This window comes from Ceratotherium simum, chromosome 5 (assembly GCF_057802395.1).
Source record: "Ceratotherium simum simum isolate JZ-2026a chromosome 5, ASM5780239v1, whole genome shotgun sequence".
Classification (NCBI taxonomy): Eukaryota; Metazoa; Chordata; class Mammalia; order Perissodactyla; family Rhinocerotidae; genus Ceratotherium; species Ceratotherium simum.
The window spans coordinates 36,727,914-36,754,352 of record NC_141904.1 but is presented as its reverse complement, the minus strand read 5'-3'; the positions used below and the strand labels follow the sequence as shown (position 1 = coordinate 36,754,352).

Here is a 26,439-nt window from a genome sequence, read left to right as displayed (position 1 = left end):
TGTTGGAGAGGTTGTGGAGAAAAGGGAACCCTCATACACTGCTGGTGGGAATGCAAACTGGTGCAGCCACTACAGAAAACAGTATGGAGATTTCTCAAAAAAATTACCAATAGGGGCCGGCCCATGGTTAAGTGGTTAAGTGCGTGCGCTCCGCTACTGGTGGCCCGGGTTCAGATCCCGGGCGCGCACTGACGCACTGCTTCTCCGGCCATGCTGAGGCCGCGTCCCACATACAGCAACTAGAAGGATGTGCAACTATGACATACAACTATCTACTGGGGCTTTGGGGAGAAAAAAGGAGGAGGATTGGCAATAGATGTTAGCTCAGAGCTGGTCTTCCTCAGCAAAAAGAGGAGGATTAGCATGGATGTTAGCTCAGGGCTGATCTTCCTCACAAAAAAACAAAAAAATTAACAATAGAAATACCATATGATCCAGCTATCCCTCTACTGGATATTTATCTAAAGAACATGAAATTAACAATACAAAGAGATGTACGCACTCCTATGTTCACTGCAGCATTATTCACAATAGCCAAGATGTAGAAGCAACCCAGGTGCCAATCAACTGATGAATGGATAAAGAAGGTGTGGTATACATACAATAGAATACTACTCAGCCATAAAAAAAGACAAAATCCTCCCATTTGCAACAACATGGATGGACCTTGAGGGTATTATGTTAAGTGAAATAAGCCATACAGAGAAAGACAAACACCATATGCTTTCACTCATATGTGGAAATAAACACATGGCTAAGGAGAAGAGATTAATGGTTACCAGATGGGAAAGGGGTGGGAGGTGAGCAAAAGGGGTAAAGGGGCACAAAGGTATGCGGACGGATAAAAACTAGACTATTGGTGGTGCACATGATGTAGTCTATACAGAAAGTGACATATAATAATGTACACCTGAAATTACACAATGTTATAAACCAATATGACTTCAATAAAATAATTTTTGAAAAAAGAAAGAAAGACTAAGAGAGGTGAAAGAGAAGTAAAAGAAGTGAGCCGCCTTCTAAAACGGAAACAAGTAATAAAACTCCAGGAATTTTCTGCAGCAGAAATAACAAAACATTTTCACTAAAAACTAGCAAAAATCACTCTGAAGAGCAGTCTAGGGAAAAAAACAAGCAACAAGGGGTATAAGAGCCAGGAAGAAAATACTAAAATTTCACAATTTTCTTTTACCTGTTTTCATGAATCCTGGATGCTCAGCAATGTTTGAACTATTTAATAGCTTCACAGCTTTTCGATAATTGCCTCTTAAGTACTCAAAATTGCTTTTAAGAAACAGAGATGGTGCAGACTGTAAAGAAAATATAAGTTACTATAATTTGTTTTGAGATGTCTAATGCAAGATCATAATCATACTGTTGCACTGACGTGTTCAAGAGCATAAATGAATCACTTAAGTCATGGTGACAAAAAACTATAGTCTCTAAATTTTTCATTGCTCTCACAATCTAAAAAAAATGAAACTTGTCATAGAACATCCTGTAAATTGACTTACTAAGGGTCTACCTAAAAAAGTACACACAACATATATGTAGAAGAAAACAGCAGAGTTATCAACTGACTGCCTTTATCAACTACACTACTAACTGGAAACCATATTAGCAGCACAAACCAGGCCCTTCATTTTAACGGTTATTAGAAAGACTGGTGATCTCCAGTCTTTTTAGGATACAAATGCACCTTCATTAGAACCCAAAAAGGTTCTAATGCTTTTCCAAGTAGGAAAAAATAATCCAAATAATCAAATGCTTTTCCAAGTAGGGAAAAAAAAGTGTCATTCTACAAATGGAAAAATTTCCTAACAGAATGCCTTATTTTCGAGTGCTGATGTTGTTACAAAGATCACGTTTTAGATTACAGAACATGCCTCGCTTCTAAGAATCTTCGTGGTGGAGGGTCACCTATACAGCACCTACTTAGAATGCAAAAGCATGCAGAGCTCTGGAGGCTGAACATCCATCCAGGAGGATGTCTGGAATCCTTGTCTCGTTATTTACTCACTTCAGCTTAGCTACAGGCTTTCCTTTTAAACCCTCATTCATGCTTTGCTCTGCCTCCTGGTCACTAAGGAAACAAGAGCTTTCAAGGCTTATTCCAGGCAGCACTTCCTCCTGAAGTTTTTCCTGATTTAGGTATGACCATTACACTGCATTACAATTATTTATTTTTCTGTTTGCCTTTCCCCTACAACTATGGCATCCTTTAAGGCAGGGATCATGTCTTTTACTTCAAAAAAAAGTTTGATCATGGCTAGCTGGCTAGTTAGGCCTTTCCCTCTTAGCCTCAAGTCTACCCTTTCAGGTTTAGGCTATAATTGTTCTCCTCAAAAATCACTTGAGGGGCTGGCTCATGGCGTAGTGGTTAAGTTTGCATGCTCCGCTCCGCTCCAGTGGCCCAGGGTTCATGGGTTTGGATCCCGGGCGTGGAACTACACACTGCTCATCAAGCCATGCTGTGGTGGCGTCCCAAATACAAAAAATAGAGGAAGACTGGCACAGATGTTAGCTCAGAGACAATCTTCCTCAAACAAAAAAAAAGAGGAATATTGGTAACAGATGTTAGCTCAGGGCTAATCTTCCTCACCAAAAACAAACAAAAAAATCACTTGAGTACTGACCCAGTGGCTAACCTGGATCCTGTCTGAGATTTCTAGGTCCAATTTTCCTGAACAATTCCTACTACAAACCATATCTCCTTATGATTTCATACTTGTAATTAATAGTTTTCCTTAAAAAAAAAAAATAGTTTTCCTAAAAGCATCAAGAATGTTCACAATTCTGTCTCTTCCCTCTATGGTTTTAAAAATTATTTATCAGTGGAGGGAGTGGAAGAGAAGAGTAACTATATCTCAAATACTCTAGCACTAGTCAAACTGAAGGTACGTACTGTCAAGCCAAAGATCATTTAGAAGGGGCAGATTTGGGCTACAATTGGACTCAATCTTTTTTTTTTTTTTGGTGATGAGGAAGATTGGCCCTGACCTAACATCTGTGCCAATTTGCCTCTTTTTTGCTGAGGAAGATTGGCTCTGAGCTAACATCTGTGCCCATCTTCCTCTATCTTGTATGTGGGACAGCGCCACAGCACAGCTTGACGAGCGGTGTGTCGGTCCACGCTGGGGATTCAAACCTGTGAACCCCGGGCCACTGAAGTGGAGCACGTGAACTTAACCCCTATGCCACTGGGCCGGCCCCTGGATTGTTAAATCTTTTTTTTTTTTTTTTTTGGTGAGGAAGATCTGCCCTGAGCTAACATCTGCCAATCCTCCTCTTTTTGCTGAGGAAGACTGGCCCTGGGCTAACATCCACGTCCATCTTCCTTCACTTTATATGGAAAGCCGCCACACCATGGCTTGACAAGCAGTGCGTTGGCGCACGCCTGGGATCCGAACCGGCAAACCCCGGGCCGCCGCAGCGGAGCGTGCGCACTTAACTGCTTGTGCCACCGGGCTGGCCCCTGGACTGTTAATCTTTTTTTATAAACTTTTTTTTTTCCCCCAAAGCCCCAGAAGATAGTTGTATGTCATAGTTGTGCAGCCTTCTAGTTGCTGTATGTGGGACGCGGCCTCAGCATGGCCGGAGTAGTGGTATGTCGGTGTGCGCCCGGGATCCGAACCCGGGCCGCCAGCAGCAGAGCGCGCACACTTAACTGCTAAGCCACGGGGCCGGTCCTGGACTGTTAATCTTTAATAAACGTTTTGAGTATAATCTAAAAAACTCTTAAAGTGTCTAATAACAGCAAATGTTTAAATGAATTGTGATAATCACTCACAGAATACTAGACAACTATTTAAAATGTTGGTTTTGAATGCAACATACCAAGGAGAAATGCTTGTTATAATTTTAAGTGAGAAAAGTACGATATTAATATTAAATTGTAGAGACCATATGATCACTACTTCAGAACTCAATATCAAGGTTTGTATCTGGTAGTATATATACACTGTAACAGACTAAGATAAATCATTTAAAACTGACAAATACCTATTGTCCAAATAAGAAAGTTTTAGGACATAAAAGCCACAAATTGAAAAAAAAGAGAAATGTCAGGAAGAAACTTACATTTCCAGCTGTGTTCATGACTGATTTGATTTCCCTTTTGCATGCTTTCAGGGACTTCATTTGGATATAAGCTCTTACTTTATACTGTCAAAGGAAAAATGTCAGTATGTGTGAGAACTATCGTGGATTTACACATACTAAAGTAGTTTTACTTTCTAGTTAAGGAAATTAAACCCAATCTGTTTACAAGATAGTTATACCAATTACTTGAAAAAGCAAGTTTAAAATTATCTTAAATAATGTATTTTTACTATACTCTTGGAATATACTCTAAAAAACTAAAAACACACTAGAATAAAACTTATACTTAAGTTCCAAGTAAAAGTCCTATCAATTCTTATCTGTACATGGCTAAGTAACGATGAACTTTAAAATTCTACAAACTGATTTTATCATCCAATACATTCCCAGGCCATTTCTCTCAATCTTCTATAGAGTGATTAAAAGAAATGACACTACATTACCATCTTAAGCACCATATATTTAGAAGGATAAATGTGCTTCCAAACTATAAAACTTCAAAGCCAAATAAACATACATGCCTTGAACTGTTTCCTGCTTTCAATGATCTATCACATTCTTCATCATTCGTAACTACAATCAAACACATGTGACGTATAACCTCTCAAAATTTACGCTACCTGATGTATCTTTGATTTTGCAGCTTCTATTAGAGCTCCACTTTCAGCTTTATGATTAGCTCCGTCTTTGTTGGTGTTATTACCAGTCTGTAGGGTGATGAAACAAAGTTAACCCAAATTAAATTTTTTTCCATAATTTAAATCAGTGATTTCCGAGTGAGCTAACCTGAATCACCTAGAGAGCATTTTCGAAATTCAGAATCCCAGGTCCCACTCCCAGAGATTCAGGTTTAGTAGTCTGTACTGGGTGACAGGAAGCTCTACTTATGAGACCCTCACAGTTCAGCATAATGATAGACCAGGTTTAAAAAGCATGGATATTACTTTGGCAAAATTCAAATGATCTTTCTAAAACCCAGAACAGATCAAGTCATTCTCTCCTTAATAAGTTTCTCTGGCATCAACACTGCCAACATCATACTTTAAATTCCTAGTCAAGTATTCAAAATCCTTCACAATATGACCCATATTTGAGTGGCCAATCTCATCTCCTGCTGATCCCCATTACATTTCTGGGGTACTACTCCTTTCAGATCGCCAGAAAGTCCTCCATCACGCCACTCTCAAACCTTTTGTGCTGTTTTCTCTGCCAGGATGGTTATCCTGCTCCATTCTTCCTCTTCTGACTTGTCAAACTATTATATCTTTCAAGGCCCAAATCAAACAGCCGAATTTCTCTGAAACATTCCCTAACCTCCTTCCTTCCAGTCCATTAACAGATGTTGCTCAATCTTTCTCCTCCCAGACTTGAGTTCCTTAAAAAGCAAGAACTGCAATGTTTTCATTTTTTGTCACCTTAGGACCTAGCAGACCACAAACGCATCAGTTTAACTGAGTTATATTTCAACTATTACAAGTACTGAATATAAAAATGAAATATTTTACTGGACAGTGTTTAGAAATAATGCTAAGATTACTTAACTGAACTCTTATATATACATACTTGTTAAATTGAAAAAAGTAACACTAGCTGTTTATTTTTTTTAATTTTTATTTTTGTGAGGAAGATTGGCCCTGAGCTAACATCCATGCCAATCTTCCTCTTTTTGCTGAGGCAGACTGGCCCTGGGCTAACATCCATGCCCATCTTCCTCCACTTTATATGGGACTCCGCCACAGCATGGCCTGACGAGCGGTGCATCGGTGTGCGCTCAGGATCTGAACCCAGGCTGCCAGCAGTGGAGCGAGCGCACTTAACTGCTACGCCACAGGGCCGGCCCTAGCTGTTTATTTTTAACCTCCAGAATTTATACGGGTAGAAAGAAAGGTACTGATAATCTGTTTTCTGCAAATACCCCTTTTTTAACAAAAGGGCAGAAACAGGAAGAAAGAACCATCCCTTGACAACCAGAGCACAAGCAAAATGAAAAACATGAAAAACATGATAACTAAGATATATTCTTTTTTTTTTTTTTTTTTTGGTGAGGAAGATTGGCCCTGAGCTAACATCCATTGCCAATCTTCTTATTTCTGCTTTGAGGAAGATTGTCCCTGAGCTAACATCTGTGCCAATCTTCCTCTACTTTGTGTATGGGATGCCGCCACAGCATGGCTTGATGAGTACTGTGTAGGTCCGCGCCTGGGATCCAACCCTGTGAACCCTGGGCTGCTGAAGCAGAGTGTGCAAACAACCACTACGCCACCCGGCCAGCCCCTAAGATGTATTCTTTTTGTGTGTGTGTGAGGAAAGTTAGCCCTGAGCTAACATCTGTTGCCAATCCTCCTCTTTTTTTGCTGAGGAAGACTGGCCCTGAGCTAACATCTGTGCCCATCTTCCTCTATTTTATGTGGGACGCCTGCCACAGCACAGCTTGATAAGTGATGCGTAGATCCGCGCCCGGGATTCAAACCTGCGAACCCTGGGCCGCAAAAGCAGAGCGTATGACCTCAACCACTACGTCATCAAGCCAGCTCCCCTAAGATGTACTCTTAATGTGCGCCACCTCTCTTATTAGAACATGGTGAAGTTTAATCATCATAAATGTGCGCTGTTTTTGAAGAATTTCTAATTTTTACATTCTGTAAAACCAATATCTCACACGTGAAAAGATGCTAACATACATCCTTAGCCATTAGGGAACTCAAAACCATTATGAGATACCACTTCACACCCATTAGGATGGTTACAATTTAAAAAGACAGATACAGATAATAACAAGGGTTGGGAAGAATGTGGAGAAACTGGAACCCTTATAAGTTGCTGGCAGGAATGTAAAATAGTGTAGCTACTCTGGAAAACAGTCTGGTAGTTCCTCCTAAGGTTAAACATAGAGTTACCATATGATCCAGCAACTCCACTCTTAAATGTATACCCAGGAGAATTGAAAAGATATGCCCCACAAAAACTTGTACATAAATGTTCATAGAAGCATTATTTATAATAGCAAAAGTGGAAAACAACCCAAATGCCTATCAACTGATAAATGAATAAGAAAATGTGGCATATCCATAAAATGGAATATTATTTGGCCATAAAAAGGAATGAAATACATGAAAAAGGAATGTACATGCTACAACATGGTAAACTTTGAAAATATTATGCTAAGTGAAGAGGCCAATCACAAAGGCCACATATGGTATGATTCCATTTTTACGAAATGTCCACAATAGGCAAATCCACAAAGACAGAAAGTAGATTAGTGGTTGCCAGGGGCTGAGGGAAGGGGGGAAAAGGGAATGACTGCTAATGTGTATAGGGTTTCTTTCTGGGGTGATAAAAATGTTCTGGAATTTAGATAGTGGTGATGGTTGTACAACTCCATGAGTATACTAAAACCCACTGAATTGTACACTTTAAAATGGTAAATTTTGTGTATGTGAATTATATTTCCTTTTTTTTACGTCATTAATCAAAATTTTAATACATCTGTCTCTCCCTAGCCTGTGGGCCACCTGAGGGTAGACATAATTCTTTTGATTTTTATTCATTTATTAAAAAATTTTTTTAATTGAAGTATAATTGACATATATTAGTTTCATATGTATAACATAATGATTCAATATTTGTCTATATTACAAAATGAATAAGTCTAGTTAACATCTGTCACCAAGCACAATTACAAAAATTTTTTTTTCTTATGATGAGGACTTTGAAGATCTACTCTTAGTAACTTTCGAATATGCAACACAGTATTATTAACTATAGGTCTCTTAGCAACTTTCAAATATGCAATACAGTATTAACTATAGTCTCCATGCTGTATAGTGAATCATATTTCAAAAAGCTGTTAAAATATTTAATAACCACAAATACTAATACTTTAAATTTTAGTCTGATCACCTCAGAACACTCACCTCATTCTTTCCATTTTTGTTATTGTTACCCTGTGAAATCATTTTTTCTAGGACAGCAAGAAGATGCAAAGCTTTCTCGGCTTGGTAGGTTAATATATATAGGTCTACAAGCAAAAAACACACTGCTTGGGCAAATTTTTCTTCTGGGGGAACAAAAACAGGAAAAGAAAAGTCACAACCCAAAGTGAAGCAAACATCTCAGACCATTTCCCACCAAAAAGCGCATAAGAGCAAAGCCTAAGTCTTTACTCAAATGAATTTTCATCGCCTAGAGCCATGAACAGAAGCAACCTGCAAGGCCAACAGTACCATTCTATTAGGCATCTCAAGGCCCCTCATTTCAGGGATTCTTGTGACTGAACCTCTTTTGGCAAAATATCTACCAAACACCAGCACATGAAATGAGGAGTATTACTGCAGGTAGAAGGAAACCTCAGTTCCAATACTTGCTTGGCTACTTACTAGATGTGTGGCCCCTGCACATCACTAAACTAATTTTTAGACCTCAGCTGGCTGATCTGTAAAATGGGGAGAATTCTTTACCTGCCAAAGGCAGAGGGGTGGACCAGGTGATCTCTTAAGGTTCCTTCTAACTCTAAAAAGGTCTTTGACTCTAGGAAATAGACTTCCTTTCTAGGCACAGAGATGGGAAAAAGAAACAATTTGATTACAAAGACAAAAGAAGCAAGGTATGGATTGGAGTATATGAGAAAATTGAAACAGCCAAGAAGAAAATATAAAGACAAAGCCTTTGAAGGAAGAAGAGCCCAACGAAGAGAGGAAGGGTAACCTGGTATAACACTATCTTCCTTTCCTTTCAAAAGAGAAAGTGAAAAGAAAAATAAGGTCTAAAACAAGACTGCTATAATCAAGAACAAAAAATTTCAAAAGCCCTTATGAGCCTCCTCACAAGTCTTCCTGTGTCCATTCTTGCTCTTACACAGCGGCCAGAGTAGAATCCATTTAAAACTAAAATCAGTGCAGTTGATGTGAAAAAGGTCCCAGATCCCCCAGGGCTTCCCACCGACACACCACACTTAACATTGTAAGTCCTTACCTCGGCGACAAGGCTTTACCTGTTCTGCCCCTTGCTACTTCTGACTTCATTTCCTACAGTTCTCCCCACCCAGCTCCAGTCACACTGGCCTTCCTGCTGTTCCTGTCACTCACCAAACTCAAGCTCACCTCAAGTCCTCAGCATGTACCATGACCTCAGGCTGAAATGCCTCCCCCCTAAAGAGTTCCACGGCTCACCTCTTCTCTTGTTTTTTTCTCTCCAAAGCCCCAGTACATAGTTGTATATCATAGTTGTAGGTCCTTCTAGTTCTTTTATGTGGGACGCCACCTCAGCATGGCTTGATAAGTGGTGAGTAGGTCCGCGCCCAGGATCTGAACCCACAAACCTTGGGCTGCTGAAGCAGAGGGCGCGAACTTAACCAATACGCCACTGGGCCAACCCCTCACCTCTTTTCATTCGGGTCTCTTTTCAAATACTGTCTTATCCCAGGCCTTCCTTGATTACTTTACCTAAAAGTAACATCCCCAGCCAATCTCTAGCCTCTTATCCAATTTTAGCTTTTCTTTACAGCATTTAACTACCCCACAATATATATTGTGTCGCTTTCTCATTAGAATATAAGCTTAATGAAGGTAAAGACTCTCTATTTCATTCACTGCGTTGTCTTCAGATCCCAGAACAGTGTCTGGTCCAAAGTATATGCTCAATAAATTTATGTGGTATAAAGAACAAAGTTGTAAAGCTAAAAAGAAAAAACAATAATAATTTTCAAAGAAGAAAAATGGATTTGAATACTGACTATATTCCTCTCAGCCACAGTACAGATTAACAGGATTTCATGAACTGTTCCAGAAATTCTAAAAACCAGCTTTATAGAAACATGTATCTATGCCATCCTAGAAATCTAATTCTGATTTCTAGCTTTACAGAAGAAAGAAACTGGTCACTAGTTACACAATTCCTCACCACTGATGTCTCTCCTGCCCATTCTGTCCAGCCACCATGCCCTCAGGATTGAGGGAAAGAGAAGCATCTTGAAAATGCTGCTCTGGAGCCACAGTAAACAGCTGTTCAACCAGTTGTCAGCAATAACTCTGTAACTCTTCCCAGAGCACCACAGAGGAGCCCCCACACTCCACACCTGTCCTGTGGTGACAACATCAGCAATCACGTGTTTCTAAATCAGGAATTTGCATTAGTGTTTTAAATTTAAAAGAAAGTAATCATAGAGAAAAAATAAAAAATGTGAATCACAATTGTAATCTGACTGCTTATGGGCTGGAAACCAACGGCCCTAACAACCTGTTCTGGGTCCAGCTTTGCTGCTCTCTTTGTTCCTGCCTTTTTTCTTTGCCCTTACCTTTCTTACTACTCTTACTTGAGGCTAGTTAATTGCAAGCTAGTTAAGATACCAAAGAAGCTAACATAGTTCTGTACTAGCTACCCTATGATGATCCACAAAAATTTCAGTTAGGCAATAGACAAAATAAAATACTATGCTGCCCCCTAACATTTCAAAACACTGCTTAATACACTACTCACGTTAAGAAAGGACCAGGTACACTAAAGTGGTGTTTAAACAGCAAGAAAAAATAAAAAATCAATAACTCTTTCCAATTAGAAACAGCATTTCTAACAGTTACCTTCAAAAACTGGGTGAGGGGAGATGCTAAAAAAAAAACCCTGGAGGGCCGGCCTGGTGGTGTAGTGATTAAGTGTGCACACTCCGCTTCGGCGGCCCAGGGTTCACAGGTTCAGATCCCAGGCACGAACCAATGCACCACTTGTCAAGCCATGCTGTGGCAGGCGTCCCATATAAAGTAGAGGAAGATGGGCACGGATGTTAGCCAAGGGCCAGTCTTCCTCAGCAAAAATAGGAGGACTGGCATCAGATGTTAGCTCAGGGCTAATCTCCTCACAACAAAAAAACCCGAAAAACAACAAAAAACCCTGGATTCATCTAAAAGTGATATAATTTTTATCTTTTCTAACCATTAAGAAAACCTGACACAGCTCTTTTTTCTTTCTTTAAATACTGACATGTAATTCTCTGATTTTGGTTATCTACATAAATGCACCAGAGACCTCTGCAAGTATGAGAAGATACGGAAATTTCTGACTTGACAGATAACATACCAAAAGGTTCTATGAACTGATAAAGTTTTTCACCAACTGATATCGCTTCTGTATACTGCCGCAGATGATAAAGGATGACGGCTTGATTGTAATACAACATGCTGTTTTCAACATCATCTAATCCATCCATTTCTTCAACAGCCGAGTGGACCTATAAAACAATCAACAGGGATTATGCTCTAACAACAGTAAGAAAAGAAAGAGCAAGTGAAAGAATCTATATGAATAAATACGAACACAGGCCAATATTTCTTACTCTGAATTTTTCCACATTTTCAACAAGACCTCTACATTTTAATTGCTCTCACATACTAAAAATTATTTCTTTCATAACAAAATTTTTTTAAGTAAAACATTTTGATGGAATTTCCTAGCACAAGAGAAGGAAGTTCTCTTCCTTGCCACTGTGAAGCTATCTTCAATGTTTTAACTGCTAACGTGGCTTCTAAGTTGGAGTCCCACTTTCTAGCCTCATGAGAAGTGGGCAAAACTCAAAATGATCCTTCCTACGAGAATGTTATGCAGTATGTAAACATAAGCTTGATTCCATTTTGTAAAAACTAAAGTAAAATTTAAACATTAACAAATAGCTAACTACTTAACTATGTGCCAGGCCTGCTACATTAAACCTTTTACGCAGAACATCTCATTTAATCCTCACCAGACCTCAAGGACATAGATAACATTATCATTTCCATTTTATAAATAAGGAAACAAGTACAAAAAGCTTAATTATCTTGCCCAAGGCCATATGGCTAAGAATTATACTTCCTGATTTTCCTATTATGTTCATAATAAAAAAAAAAATTTTTTTGTTCCAATAATAAAAAAAGAATAAATTTTTTAAACTAATGAACAACAAAAATACACTTTGTCATACATGGTGGTGAAAATAGGCTTTTAATGGCTTTACTAGAACCCTAACATCCACATCTGATACCAAAATAAAAAAAATCAGAACACTTCGCATTTTAAAGTTAATGATCATCTGTATACCCCTTCTGTAAGCTGTAGCAATAGGCTTTTAAATTTTAATCAAGTTTCACAACCATTCTACAATTCCATGTAACACAAGAAACTGGAATTCTACTTGTATTAAAACTTTCTTTGCCATTACCAAGATTGCAATAAATTATTGAGCAATGTTAAGTAATTAATTCTAAGAGTGACATTTCCCTAAATTAAGCAGTGGAACTTTGATATACATGGACTTAACACTCGTTTGGCTAATGGCAAGGAAACAGGAGGTTCATGACACATAGTGATTTGTAATCAGACTTCTAGAAACGTCAGTCACCTTTGCAGTGAGCTTGACAAGGGGGTTGAAATGTTAACAAGTGGTCCTAGCTGACCAACAGCACGGGCGCAGCTCAATGAGTCCGGGAGATCTCTATAATCTTCACTTATCAAGCCACTAAGTTCAAGTGATTAAAAATAGTCTCTTTAAATAGAGAAAACAATTTCCAAAGAAAGACAACACTTCTTGGTAGTTATGTAATGGAGAGAGAATGAGCTAAGAAGGGGTTCATTCTTAGCCAGAAAGGGGGTTTTGGATAAATTAAGGAGTTTTGGATTCAGCAATAGTTGAACTTATGACACCAATACTTGACCACATTTTTTGATTCACCAAAATAATCTAGTAATTGCTCCAGCCAGAACAAAAAACTACTCATTAAATGAGATAAAATGTTAATGAAAGCAGAATAGGTTCAAAAGGTGTGTCACTGTGCCCAGGACATGTGACTGAACAGAAGCATGATATAGAGAAAGCCAGGAGACACAAGCACAAACAATTCTAGGAAACTCAAAGAGCTGGAAGGCACCAGGGGGGTTACTGAATCAACTTTATTAAGAATAAAGGTTGGCGAAAGGATTTCAAAAAGCAGTTTTCTTGACTTAACAGGAAGTTTGCAAGAGCCTTTCACTCTAAAAAAAAAGTTTAAGAATGAACTTGTGCTCAAAGACCAAATAAACGTTCCCTGGAAGAAACTGTCTACGGGGTCATAGGGCACGTGTACTAAGTATCAGCAAACATCATCTTTCCTTTGATTCTGGAGCTCCAGATAAAGTCATGGCTAATAATACTAGAGTGATGATGAAATGGGATGACACATAAACTTACAAAGACTGAGGTAGTTTTGAGAACAGGCTCAAGAGTTAGAAGGTCTGGTTGGAATCCTGTCCCGCCCCCCACCCCCTTCCTAGCTGTATACATTAACATTATTAAGCTCCCCAAACCTCAGTTGTAAAACTGAAATAACAAGTTCAAGGGTTGAACGTGAGGATTATATGACAAGGCATAAAAAGCACTTAATATGGAATTTGGAATCAAGTAAGCATTTAATAAATGTTGGCTACTATTCTCACTTTTTTGAAGAATTTTAATACGATTGTAAAATTACTTTACTCCTATAAGGAATTATGAAGAGCCTGAAGAGGTTACTTATTTCTAACTATATCATGTTGAAGGTGATACTATATATAGTATCTTTACTCCCATAAAGAATTATGAGGTCCGGCCCTGTGGTGTAGTGGTGCCCTGCAGTATAGTGGTTAAGTTTATGTGCTCTGCTTCGGCAGCCCAGGGTTCTCAGGTTCAAATCCCAGGCATGGACTGATGCACCACTCAAGTCACGCTGTGGCAGGGTCCCACATACGAAAATGAAGGAAGGTGGCACAGATGTTAGCTCAAGGCCAATCTTCCTCAGCAAAAAGAGGAGGACTGGCAACAGATGTTAGCTCAGGGCCAATCTTCCTCACACACACACACAAAAAAATTATGAAGTGCCTGAAGGGGTCACTTATTTCTAACTATGTCACACTTTAGGGTGATACTCTACGGTATAGTGGTATTCATGATTACAGGACAGGGGCCCAAAAATTTCTCAAGACCTTCCACAGCATGAAGCAGTAACTAAAAGCGCAGGCCCTAGAGTCCAAGAGAACTGGGTTCATGCAGCTCTTATCACTTAAAAGCTTTGTGTCTTTGGACAGTTTACATGAGCTATCTGTACCTCAGCTTTCCCATCTGTAAAATGAGAAAAATTACAGTAGCTACTTCATAGGGCTACCAGGAAGCCTAAGTGAGATGTATACTACAAGGAGAAGCAGGGCCTTGTTACACAGTAAGCACTAAATGTCTGCCAGCTGATCCCGTCATCATCATTAGCCCCCTTGAATATCAAAGGTCTAACTTTGTGATGCAAGAAATGTTGCTCTTATGACCAGACCAATGACTAAGGCAAGCCCCAAACCATGTATAAATCAGAATATCTTCTAAGTATTTATCTCCTGACCCAAAATGCTAAAATAATTTGATGTTATTAAAAATCAGATCTTTGCAGTTATAAATAAGATATATCTCAGCTGCTAAACTTCTTCATATATTTCTACTTTAATTTCTTCTCAAAACTCCAAAGCTCATTCAAATTTGGTATATTAAGCTATTCTGTTCAAGTTAAATACCCAAGAGAAAATTAAATCACACAACATACTTTTCATGTCCTAGAATAATTTTATACAAATAAAATTAATACCAACAAATGTTTCAGATATATTAGAAATTATGCTATATCAGACAAGAAGTCACATTAATTTTCCTTAACCATTTTTATTTCACAATTTAGACAATAACATAATATCACAATATTTTTGTAGTTAAATTTGTTTATGTATCACCTGATTCTTCAGCTGGTTAAGTGTTTGTCTCAAACTATCTGTTGTTGTTTGGTTACTTTTAAAAAACTCAGCCACTGCTGTATTCAAAATTATTTTATAGTCATCTTTGTTTATATCTTGTAGGCAGGCAAGGTGTTGTAGACAGGCATCATAATTTCCAGCCTAAAACCAGAAAAATACAAATAAAATTACCTATCAGCTTTAAGAACTATACATTCATTTCCAAATATATTTCATTCATCTTTATTTGAAAAACTCTTTTAAAAGACAGATATAAACTCCCTTAAATATACTAATTAAAGTCATTAGATGAAGCAATATTCATGTCAATTAAGAAATTGTGATATGTCAATTACATCTCAATAAAACTGGAAAAAAACTGTAGATATTTGTTTTCTAAGACTCAAACTCTAACACTGATACACATATATTATATCTGTAAGACATATATAGACATATGTATACTGGTATATAATATACCTATATATAATATATACATAACAACATAATATATATATATAAATATATAAATATATATATATAGCGCAATATATATTGCTAGTAGGGTATAATAGATGAGGCTAGCCAAGAAAGGTAATACGATTAATTACTCCAAATTTTAATTTCTAGTACAGTAGTCCCTCCTTATCCACAGGGATTAATTTCAAGACCCCCAGTGGATGCCTGAAACCGCAGATAGTACCAAACCCTACAGATACTATGTTTTTTCCTATACATACATACCTGTGATAAAGTTTAATTTATAAATTAGGCATAGTAAGAGATTAACAACAATAAACTCTCTTTGGCATATCCAAACTGCCAGCATCATTACTATTGCACTTTGGGGCCATTATTAAGTATGATAAGGGGTTACTTGAACACAAGCACTGCGACACTGTGACAGTCAATCTGATAACCAAGACGACTACTAAGTAACTAACGGGTGGATAGTATATACAGGATGGATATGATGGACAAAGGGATGATTTACATCCTGGGTGGGACTATGCAAAATTTCATCACGCTACTCAGAACAATGCATAATTTGAAACTTATGAATTGTTTATTTCTGGAATTTTCCATTTAATATTTTTGGACCATGGTTGACTGCAGGTAACTGAAACTGTGGAAATCCAAATCATGGATAAGAGGAGGCTACTGCAAATATACTTTGAATACCCAAGTATCGAGTTCTTCTGCTTACATGTACATAACCTGATAATCAAATGAGGTCTTCTTTCATATTGTCAAATTTCAGAAAAGTTCAAGTTTTGAGCCAGCCCTGATGGCCTAGTGGTTAAAGTTTGGTGTGCTCTGCTTCGGCAGCCTGGGTTTGGTTCCCGGGCGTGGAACCACACCACTTGTCTATCAGTAGCCATGCTGTGGCAGTGGCTCACATAGAAGAACCAGCAGGACTTACAACTAGAATATTCAACTATGTACTGGGGCTTTGGGGGTAAAAAAAAGAGAGAGAGAGAGGACGATTGGCAACAGATGTCAGCTCAGGGCAAATTTTTCCCAGCAAAAAAAAGATTCATACTTGACAGATCCTAAAAATGGAGCAGATTAAGAGAACCATTTCTTACCGTGAAAGCTTGGAAAGCATTGGTGGACAACTCCTTCTCTTGATCAGTGATCCCAGAGGACTGACCTGTCCCCTCATGTTTCTCTGCTCCCTGATCTGCAAACACAGAGGTTTTACAGTTTTTTAGAAACATGAGCTGTGCAGTGAATGTGTCCCCAGTTTTCTTAATTATCTTCTTCCTAATGAAGCTGCCAAAGTTAGAGTTCTCTCAACTACAATGGCTAATTAGTGTTAAAAGTGAGTAAGAAGCCACTCCTCTGAGAACTTAAAGAAGAAATGTGTCCCTTGGCCGCGGTCAGGCACAATGAAAACCCACCATCACTTATGTAAGGATTACAGCTCTGTCCATCAGGTAATTCGGGCTGAGAAGGCTGTGCTCTCTTAAAAATATGAGATTGCCCTCCAGCAATACACCAAAAGTCCCACATATTCAAGAAACTATGCCAGGTCCTGGAGACACAAGATTATAAATACATGTACAATGCCTTCAAGAAGTTTATAATCCAGTTGGAACATACTAACACTTAACAATTAGAAAGCTAAACTAATAAGAACTCAGTTAATTTCCAAGCAAAAAATGCTTTCATAGGCTTAGAAATCCAAAAGCCAAGATTAACACATTTGAAAAGCTTCCTTAACATGATTAAGTGTCCATATACATTCTAAGATTAATGATTCCTGCCCCACAATTTACTATTTTAAAAATTAGACTTTTTGTTTTTTTAGCGAAAACAGAATTCCAAAATAAATGTAAAAAAAAATCTCAGCTGAACCAAGTCTAAAACCACTCAAGTACAACACTTTTAATTGCTCTGACAAATGCTTCAATACTTTATCTTTCACTAAAGAAGAATCATCATCGATCCCAAAATGTGTAGGCACAACTGCAGTCAAATTATCTCATCTCTTCTTGTTCACAATGAATCTTTCTAGACTAAGCCCAGTCTATATTGTGACAGATGATTTTTGTAGGGGAGGGGCTCGCAGGAACCTTTCCTCCATTTTCTTTTTCTTGGGATTTGAAGTCTTGATGTCAGATGAGTGACAGGAACCTAAATCATGAAATCACACTCTGGTACTTACTGAGTTCTCACAAACTTCAATCCTTTGTCTGTAAATTACATAGTAGTAGCCTTAAACATAATTAGAATGATTTAAAAACATAGTTCCCATTCTATATAGAGAAACAGACCTGAGCTTTTAACTTCTTTTAAAGGAAAGAAGAGCAACAAAGTAAGTTATAGAAGTTAATAAGAATAAATACTTCCAGGCAACCAAATCTACAGAGCTGTTAAACGCAGCATCTAATGCACCAAGGCACTGTAAAAACTGGTAAGTCCTTTAAATCTGTGTTTAAACAGGTTTCAAAATCTTTCAGCCCCTTTTACCTTTATTCAATGCCATAATAATAATAAAGACTTTGGGAATGGGAAGGGCAGGGAGGGGGGAAGTGACGGTGTCTTGAGAAGGTATAGCTAGCCATAACGTTATGGATTATTTTAACTTTATTTAACATCAAATTAACCACCACATTTCTTGCTTTTCCCTGAGGTACTGATCTCAAAATACAAGTTGTACTTAATAGTCTTTAGAAACTCTTTTCTTCTACGATTTACAAATATTTTTCCCACTTAGAAAATTTTCTTTTGATTTTAAAAAACCACCAATCTACTTTTCTATAAATTTTCTGGATCTTTTTATTCTCCAATCCCCTCCCCCAACTTGCAATTTTGAAAATTTTCATACCCACAGAAAAGCTGAAAGAATATACAATGAACACCCATATTGTCTTCACCTAGATTTACTTTTTTTTACATTAAGCTTTTTATTCTAAGATAATTGTAGATTCATATGCAGTTGTAAGAAATACAGCGAGATCCCTCCTATCCGTTACCCAGTTTCCCCCAATGGTAACACCTTGTAAAACTGTAGTAAAATATCACAACCAGGATACTGACAACGATATGGTCAAGAAACACATTTCCATCAACACAAAGATCCTTCCTCTTATACTTTTATAGCCACACCCATTCTTCCTTCCTGCCTCCCTACCCCCAGCAACCAGTAATTTCTTCACCATTTCAATAATTCTGTCATTTCAAGAATGTTATATAAATGGAGATTCATAATTTTTTAACATTTTGCCACATTTGTTTTCTCTCTTGCTATTTATAGATACTTTTCGCTGAATCATTTGAAAGTAATATGGCACTAAACTCCTAAATACTTCAGCATGCCTCTCCTAAGATTAAGGACATTCTCCTACAGAACCAAAATAAAACGATCACTAAGAAAAGTAACAATAATTCAATAATATCATCTAACAAATAGTCTATTAATTTCCATTCAAATTTCCCTAATTGTTCTAGGAAATGTTTTATAGCTTTGTTTTTCTTTCCCAATCCAGGAACCAATCAAGGCTCACACATTTCCCTTTGTTGTTAAGTAGCTTTAGTTTCTTTGACTCCAGAACACCTCCTCATCATTTTTTTGCTTATCGAGTCACTGATTTTTTTAAAAACTTACAGAGTCTAAGTTAATTACCTTGTAGAATGTATCACATTCTGGATTTATCTGCTTGTTTCCTAAATTACATTCAGTTTAACATTTATGGCAAGAATATTATATAGATGATGTGAATATTAATTGTTTTTAATGTTAATATTTTAATTTTGTTTAAAAAATCTGCCTGTTGGGGCCAGCCCAGTAGTGTAGCGGTTAAGTGCCCACGCTCTGCTTCAGCAGCCCGGGGTTCACAGGGTCGGATCCCGGGCACGCACCAACGCATCGCTTGTCAAGCCATGCTGTGGCAGCGTCCCATGTAAAGTAGAGGAAGATGGGCATGGATGTTAGACTGGTCTTCCTCAGCAAAAAAAAGAGGAGGACTGGCATCGGATATTAGCTCAGGGACGATCTTCCTCACAAAAATTTTAAAAAAAAATCTGCCTTTTGTTTTAAAAAGGTACCTTTTATATTTCTATATCTCCCAAAGAATATTCTGTTTCTTGGTTTTATTCACCAACAAAAGCTCAAGGCATCATTAACAGAAATACCAATAAAAAGAAATACGACCAGTGCATAAATGAGATGCCATGGGTGGCAAACATAGGATTGTGAAGGTGATGTCACTGCTTATGACTCGGAATAAAGAAGAATTTCAAAGTCTCATGATATTTGAACTTCTTATTTATACAGGCAATTTTTTTCAGATAGAACTGTTGCCTCAGCCTGGAATTTAAAGACTTCCAAAGCTTGAACCCAGCTGCAAAATGGGGATAAGAAAATCCTTTTTAGAGTTATTGGGAGGCTTTAATAAGAATACGTGTAAAGTAATTGGCATCTATCTGGCAGAGTAAGCCCCCAATATGTGGCACAGTAGCACAGATTCTATTACTTTCAACATATAGCTGGGAGGCAGGTAGCACAGGGAGGTGGAGACAGTATTTGGACTTGAAATAAGAACACTAAGGCTCTAGTGCCACTTGTGAAATTAAATGATACAGAAGTGGAACTGGGGCAAATGGCAGTTTCCCTATTTACTAAAATGAGGGTCTGTATTAGATGGCTTTTATGGTCCCTTCCAACCCAGAAATGCAGTAAGCCTAAACAAGCTTCTATAAAGAAACTGATATGTTTGTTTACAAAGCAACACTCAAATCCAACTAAGGTAGCAATGGAAGAAAAATCTCCATATGGGGAGAAATGATGGACCATCTTGTCCCCCAAATTTACTACTCAATAATTCCTATACCTACCACCATCACCCAAGTTGCCCAGAAGACACTGTTCACTCTTTAACATTGGGCACACAGAGACACACAACACTTGCCCGGGAATTATTTTTTGTTTTTTTTCTGAGGAAGATTCGCCCTGAGCTAACATCTGTTGCCAATCTTCTCTTTTTTTGCTTGAGGAAGATCAGCCCTGAGCTAACATCTGTGCCAATCTTCCTCTATTTTGTATGTGAGTGGCCACCACAGCATGGCTGACGAGTGGTGTAGATCCGCCTGGGATCTGAACCTGCAAACCCGGGCCGCCAAAGCAGAACATGCTGAACTTAACCACTACGCCATGGGGCTGGCCCCCCAGGAGTTATTTTTTTAACTGTGATAGGTTGGCTTGTATATAATAAATTCAGGCCATTCATTCAATGAATAAATAGCTGAGAGACCACTATGGATCAAGCATTGTTCCAAGTGCTAGGGATACAAATGTGAACCACAGAGACAAGGTTCCAGCACTTGTGAAACTCAAGAGACTCCTTGGGAAGATAGTATGCAAATACACAATTCCAGATCTGAATAATGCTATGACAATAACAGGGGGCTGTGAGAGAGAGGGGTGGGTGTAGGAGGTGAGGCTGGACCTAAATGAGGAGGAGTCAGGCATGGGAAGTCCTGAGGGAAGAGGGCTACAAATGATAACTGCTTGCAGCTTTGAAACAACCATCATTCCTTCCATCCTCTACTATGCCAGGTTCTAGCTTAAGATATCTGCTTCCCCATCCTATACTACCTGCAATTTCTAATTGTAACAGCAACAACAATAGCAGCTAACATTCATTGAGTGCTTACTATGTGTTAGGCATGTTCTAAGCACTTCAAATGGATTAACTCACTTAATCTTCAAATCAGTCCTCAGGCGGGTCCTCTCATTCTGTAGCTGAATAGACTGAAACACAGAGTGGTAAGAACTTTGGCCAAGGTCACAAAGTTAGTAAGTTACAGAGCCAGCCTCAAACTCTAGCAGATTTCACTCCCAATCACCTGAGAACCACACTGCGTTGTCCCCAGGGAACCTTCTCCTCAGTACTGGGTCTAGGATTGGAAGGGGAAGGGTAGCCTTAAGGGTCTGCAGAGTCCCCAGCTCCTTTCCTCCCCCTTTTCAGGTTGCTCTCTTTGGTCTAAGAGAAAGGACCACCCAGTTCAGAGACTCCTCCCTTATAGAGGAATTAGCGTTTCCAGTTCCTCTGTTCAGCATCCTCTCCTCAAATGCCACGCCTGGACCACTCACTGTGGCCAGTTACCTCCTTGGAGCTCACCACTCCCATCTTCAGGGTGACAGGGCTCTGGACATTCACTGGTGTCAAGCTCCCTAGTCTTCTGGCCTTTGTTTTTTGTTTTTTTTTTTTTTTAAAAACTTACAGCAACAAACCTTGTATCATGTCATTCTGTGTTAATTACTTTTGAGGTGTTATTTAGTTTTTTGATCCAATACACAGTTGTTGTTTTTTTTTAAGATTTTATTTATTTATTTTTTCCCCCCCAAAGCCCCAGTAGATAGTTGTATGTCATAGCTGCACATCCTTCTAGTTGCTGTACGTGGGACGCAGCCTCAGCATGGCCAGAGAAGCGGTGAGTCAGTGTGCGCCCGGGATCCGAACCCGGGCCGCCAGCAGTGGAGCGCGTGCACTTAACCGTTAAGCCATGGGGCCGGCCCCTTGGCCTTTGTTTATATTAACGCAAAATACCCTTCACAGGAAAGCAAGAGATATTTGGATGTCTTGTTTATTGTCCCCAGGAGCAGCCAGACACTCAGTTTGCTATTGGTAATAATAATCAACATCAGACATTTAGTTATATGCCACCCCTTACACCAGGAGCTTTATATAAATTACCACTAATCATTACAACTTGCAAGACAGATGTTAAGGTTAAATAACTTGCCCTAGATCACTCAAGAAGCATCAAAGGTGAATTTTGAACTCAAAGCTGGTGTCCTTCCACCATGTCAAACCACCTTCCTTCTTAGCCTTCCTACATTCAAGAAAGTCATTGAGGGCCGGCCCAGTGGTGCAGGCAGTTAAGTGCGCGCGCTCTACTGTGGCAGCCCAGGGTTCGCCGGTTCAGATCCTGGGCGCGCACCGACACACTGCTTGGCAAGCCATGCTGTGGCAGCGTCCCATATAGACTGGAGGAAGATGGGCACGGACGTTAGCCCAGGGCCAGTCTTCCTCAGCAAAAAAAAAGAGGAGGGCTGGCAGATGTTAGCACAGGGCTGATCTCCTCACCAAAAAAAAAAGAAAGTTGTTGAGAAGCACGCCAGTCATAGGGCTCCTCTGCTCACTGTCTCCTTTCCACTTTTCCCTTCTCCCATAGGTCTGCCAAGAAGGACTTGGGTTGGAGCTAGAGCTGGCATAATGTTATCCTAGTATTCTGCCCCAGATTTTTGCCTTTCATAATAGCTCCTTTCCACATCTCATCCATCATAAGTCCCCTTTCCTGGACAGTGGGGAAGTGTGACACCCCTCCCCAACAGCTTTCCAAGAGTTGCCTAGATAAACAAAGTTCCTTTATCATCAATAGCCTTCTGCCCTCTTCACCAAGGGCAGCCTCACTGCCACTGTCCTTCATATCTTTCCTCAAACACCAGACACTTGTTCAAAGAAGAGTAAATTTAAATTGGTTTACTAACATGAAATGAAGTTCCATCTCATTATTATTATTATTATTTTTTTTTAAAGATTTTATTTATTTTATTTTTTCCCTCCAAAGCCCCAGTAGATAGTTGTATGTCATAGCTGCACATCCTTCTAGTTGCTGTATGTGGGACTCGGCCTCAGGATGGATGGAGAAGTGGTGCCTCGATGCGCACCCGGGATCCGAACCCGGGCCACCAGCATTGCAGCGCGCGCACTTAACCACCAAGCCACAGGGCCGGCCCGTCCATCTCATTATTAAATAAATATAAATGAAAACAATATAATTATCAGCAATCAGGTTGTAAAGATTTCTGATAATAACTAGCTTGGGTGGATGAAGAAACCCTGTTGGGTGTGAGTATAAACCGGTACAATCTCCTGGAAAGTAACTGGCAATACCTATCTATGTACAAAGCCTTTCACCAAACAACCCCACTTCTAGGCATACACCCTACAAATACACATGTTCAAATACACAGAGATGCTCACTGCAGCGCTGTTTATAATAGTGAATGTCCAAAAATAACTTAAATATCCTTCAGTTAAGAGACTCAACTAAATCAAGGTATAGGAATACATTGGCACACTAAGCAATTGTTAAAAAGTTGCACCTGCATGCCTCAACATGAAAAATATCTACATCTTGTTAAACAAAAGAAACAGATTGCAAACAGTTTTATATAACCAAACCCGATGTTTTGAAAAAATATATACACAGATGTGTATTTCTGAATACGCACAGAATAAAGTTTCGAAGGATATACATCAAACTCTTAGTGGTACCTCTAGGGAGTGGGATGGAGGAGGGAGAGATCTTACTTTCCTTCATATTCCTCTTGTTTAAATTTTTATAGTGAGTATGGATTAGTTTTTTGAAAGTTTTATTTTTAAATGCCTGCCTAAAACTAATACGACGTTTTAGAAGTCAGCTAAGTGTTACTCTCAGGAGTCTACTGACTGCAAGAGACATATGGGGTGCTTGGGAGTGTGAGCATTCACTAAATTTTAGGTACACTTAAGATGAGCGCATTTTTTGATAACTGCCTAGAAACCTATATTCCAGGAGCATTTCAAAGAACCAGTCCTCAGCAGAGCTGACTCTGGGAAGCTCTGGCCTGGCACGTGTCAGCAGTCAGTAAAGACTCCCAACTTCTCTCTCTCAAGAAGGCTACAAGGTATAATGAAAACAGCACAAGTCTTGGAATTAGTCACATCTTCAGTCTGGTCTCCCCTTGGCCACCTAACCCTAAGCTTGGAGATGCTAAATGAATATTACCTCCCTTCTCCCTTTCCTTTTGACAGAACTAAGGATTCTTGCAGTTTTTTTTTAAATATACTTCTTTCTGCACTTTAAACACACAAATTAACAATGAAACCAGATTTAGTGTGACTTGACTATGGAACAGCTCCTTAGATCACTGTGAAATCCCTATTAGATCGCACACTCTTTTGAGAATCACCACTTACACCAAGAACAAACTATAACTTGTGCTTAAGTGAACTTATCTAAGACTTAGATCTGCCCTACAAAAGACATCCTGCTATTTGGGTTCATTAGAAGTGTTACTTCTGATAATTAAAATTAGCAGATAAATTAGTATTTCATTTCCACTTCAGCATACAGATAAGTAAGAATTGATTCCTACAGAGAGAAGGAAAATCTAATAGTCTAATGGGGAAAGTTTACTAGTTTAAAAGGACACGGTTAAACTGCTTTTTCTTTAGAAAGCCAGTAACAATGAGTTATTGTTAACTCAACTGTTTACACAATACATCTGTTTTGCAAAACTTTCAGACGCACAATAACAGTACGACCAGTTTATTATTTTTTTTTAATTTTTTGTTTATTGCAGTAACATTGGTTTATAACATTGTATAAATTTCAGGTGTACATCATTATACTTCTATTTCTGCATAGATTACATCATGTTCACCACCCAAATACTAATTACAACCCATCACCACACACATGTGCCGAATTATCCCTTTCGCCCTCCTCCCTACTCCCTTCCCCCTGGTAACCACCAATCCAATCTCTGTCTCCATGTGTTTGTTTATTGTTGTTATTATTTACTACTTAATGAAGGAAATCATACGGTATTTGACCTTCTCCCTCTGACTTATTTCACTTTGCATAATACCCTCAATGTCCATCCATGTTGTCACAAATGGCTAGATTTCATCGTTTCTTATGGCTGAGTAGTATTCCATTGTGTATACATACCACATCTTCTTTATCCATTTGTCCCTTGATGGGCACTTAGGTTGCTTCCAAGTCTTGGCTATTGTGAATAACGCTGCAATGAACACAGAGGTGCACGTATCTTTACGCATCGGTGTTTTCAAGTTCTTTGGATAAATACCCAGCAGTGGAATAGCTTGATCATATGGGAGTTCTAGCCTTGCTTTTTTGAGGAATCGCCATACTGTTTTCCATAGTGGCTGCACCAGTTTGCACTCCCACCAGCAGTGTATGAGAGTTCCCTTCTCTCCACATCCTCTCCAACACATGTTGTTTCCTGTCTTGTTAATTATAGCCATTCTGATGGGCGTGAGGTGATATCTCATTGTAGTTTTGATTTGCATTTCCCTGATAGTTAATGATTTTGAACATCTGTTCATCTATCTGTTGGCCATCTGTATATCTTCTTTGGAGAAATGTCTGTTCAGGTCTTTTGCCCATTTTTTAATTGGGTTGTTAGTTTTTTTGTTGTTGAGATGCATGAGTTCTTTATATATTTTGGAGATTAAGCCCTTATTAGATGTATGGTTTGCAAATATCTTCTCCCAATTGTTAGGTTGTCTTTTCGTTTTGTTGATGGTTTTCTTTGCTGTGCAGAAGCTTTTTAGTTTGATGTAGTCCCATTCGTTTATTTTTTCTATTGTTTCTCTTGCCCAGTCAGACATGGTGCTTGAAAATATGTTGCTAAGACCAATGTCGAAGAGCGTACTGCCTATGTTTTCTTCTAGAAGTTTCATAGTTTCAGGTCTTACATTCAAGTCTTTAATCCATTTGGAGTTAATTTTTGTGTATGGTGTAAGGTCTACTTTCATTTTTTTGCATGTGGCTATCCAGTTTTCCCAACACCATTTGTTGAAGAGACTTTCTTTTTTCCATTGTATGTTCTTGATTTCTTTGTCAAAGATTAGCTGTCCACAGATGTGTGGGTTTATTTCTGGGCTTTCGATTCTATTCCATTGATCTGTGTGTCTGTTTTTGTGCCAGTACCATGCTGTTTTGGTCACTACAGCTTCGTAGTATATTTTGAAATCAGGGAGTGTGATACCTCCAGCTTTGTTCTTTTTTCTCAGGATTCCTTTAGCTATTTGGGGTCTTTTGTTGTTCCATATAAATTTTAGGATTCTTTGTTCTATTTCTGTGAAAAATGTTGTTGGAACTTTGATAGGGATTGCATTGAATCTATAGATTGCTTTAGGAAGTCTGGACATCTTAACTATGTTAATTCTTCCAATCCAAGAGCATGGAATATCTTTCCATTTGTGTCTTCTTCAATTTCTTTCAGAAATGTTTTATAGTTTTCCATGTACAGATCTTTCACCTCTTTGGTTAAGTTTATTCCTA

At 38.7% G+C, this 26,439-nt stretch overlaps 1 protein-coding gene across 3 annotated transcripts in view; it reads right to left on the bottom strand.

The window, feature by feature from the left end:
• The window catches only part of CNOT10 (CCR4-NOT transcription complex subunit 10), an 80,794-nt gene that overhangs the window by 41,928 nt on the left and 12,427 nt on the right, over positions 1 to 26,439 (bottom strand). For all 3 annotated transcript variants that reach the window (XM_004419462.2, XM_087430674.1, XM_004419461.2), the window contains exons 2-8: positions 16,437 to 16,531; positions 14,848 to 15,009; positions 11,170 to 11,320; positions 8,016 to 8,158; positions 4,722 to 4,808; positions 4,081 to 4,164; positions 1,193 to 1,310 (exon numbers count right to left, since the gene is read on the bottom strand). In XM_004419462.2, coding sequence (XP_004419519.1) covers positions 1,193 to 1,310; positions 4,081 to 4,164; positions 4,722 to 4,808; positions 8,016 to 8,158; positions 11,170 to 11,320; positions 14,848 to 15,009; positions 16,437 to 16,531 — 840 coding nt within the window. The remainder of the gene's footprint in view (positions 1 to 1,192; positions 1,311 to 4,080; positions 4,165 to 4,721; positions 4,809 to 8,015; positions 8,159 to 11,169; positions 11,321 to 14,847; positions 15,010 to 16,436; positions 16,532 to 26,439) is intronic.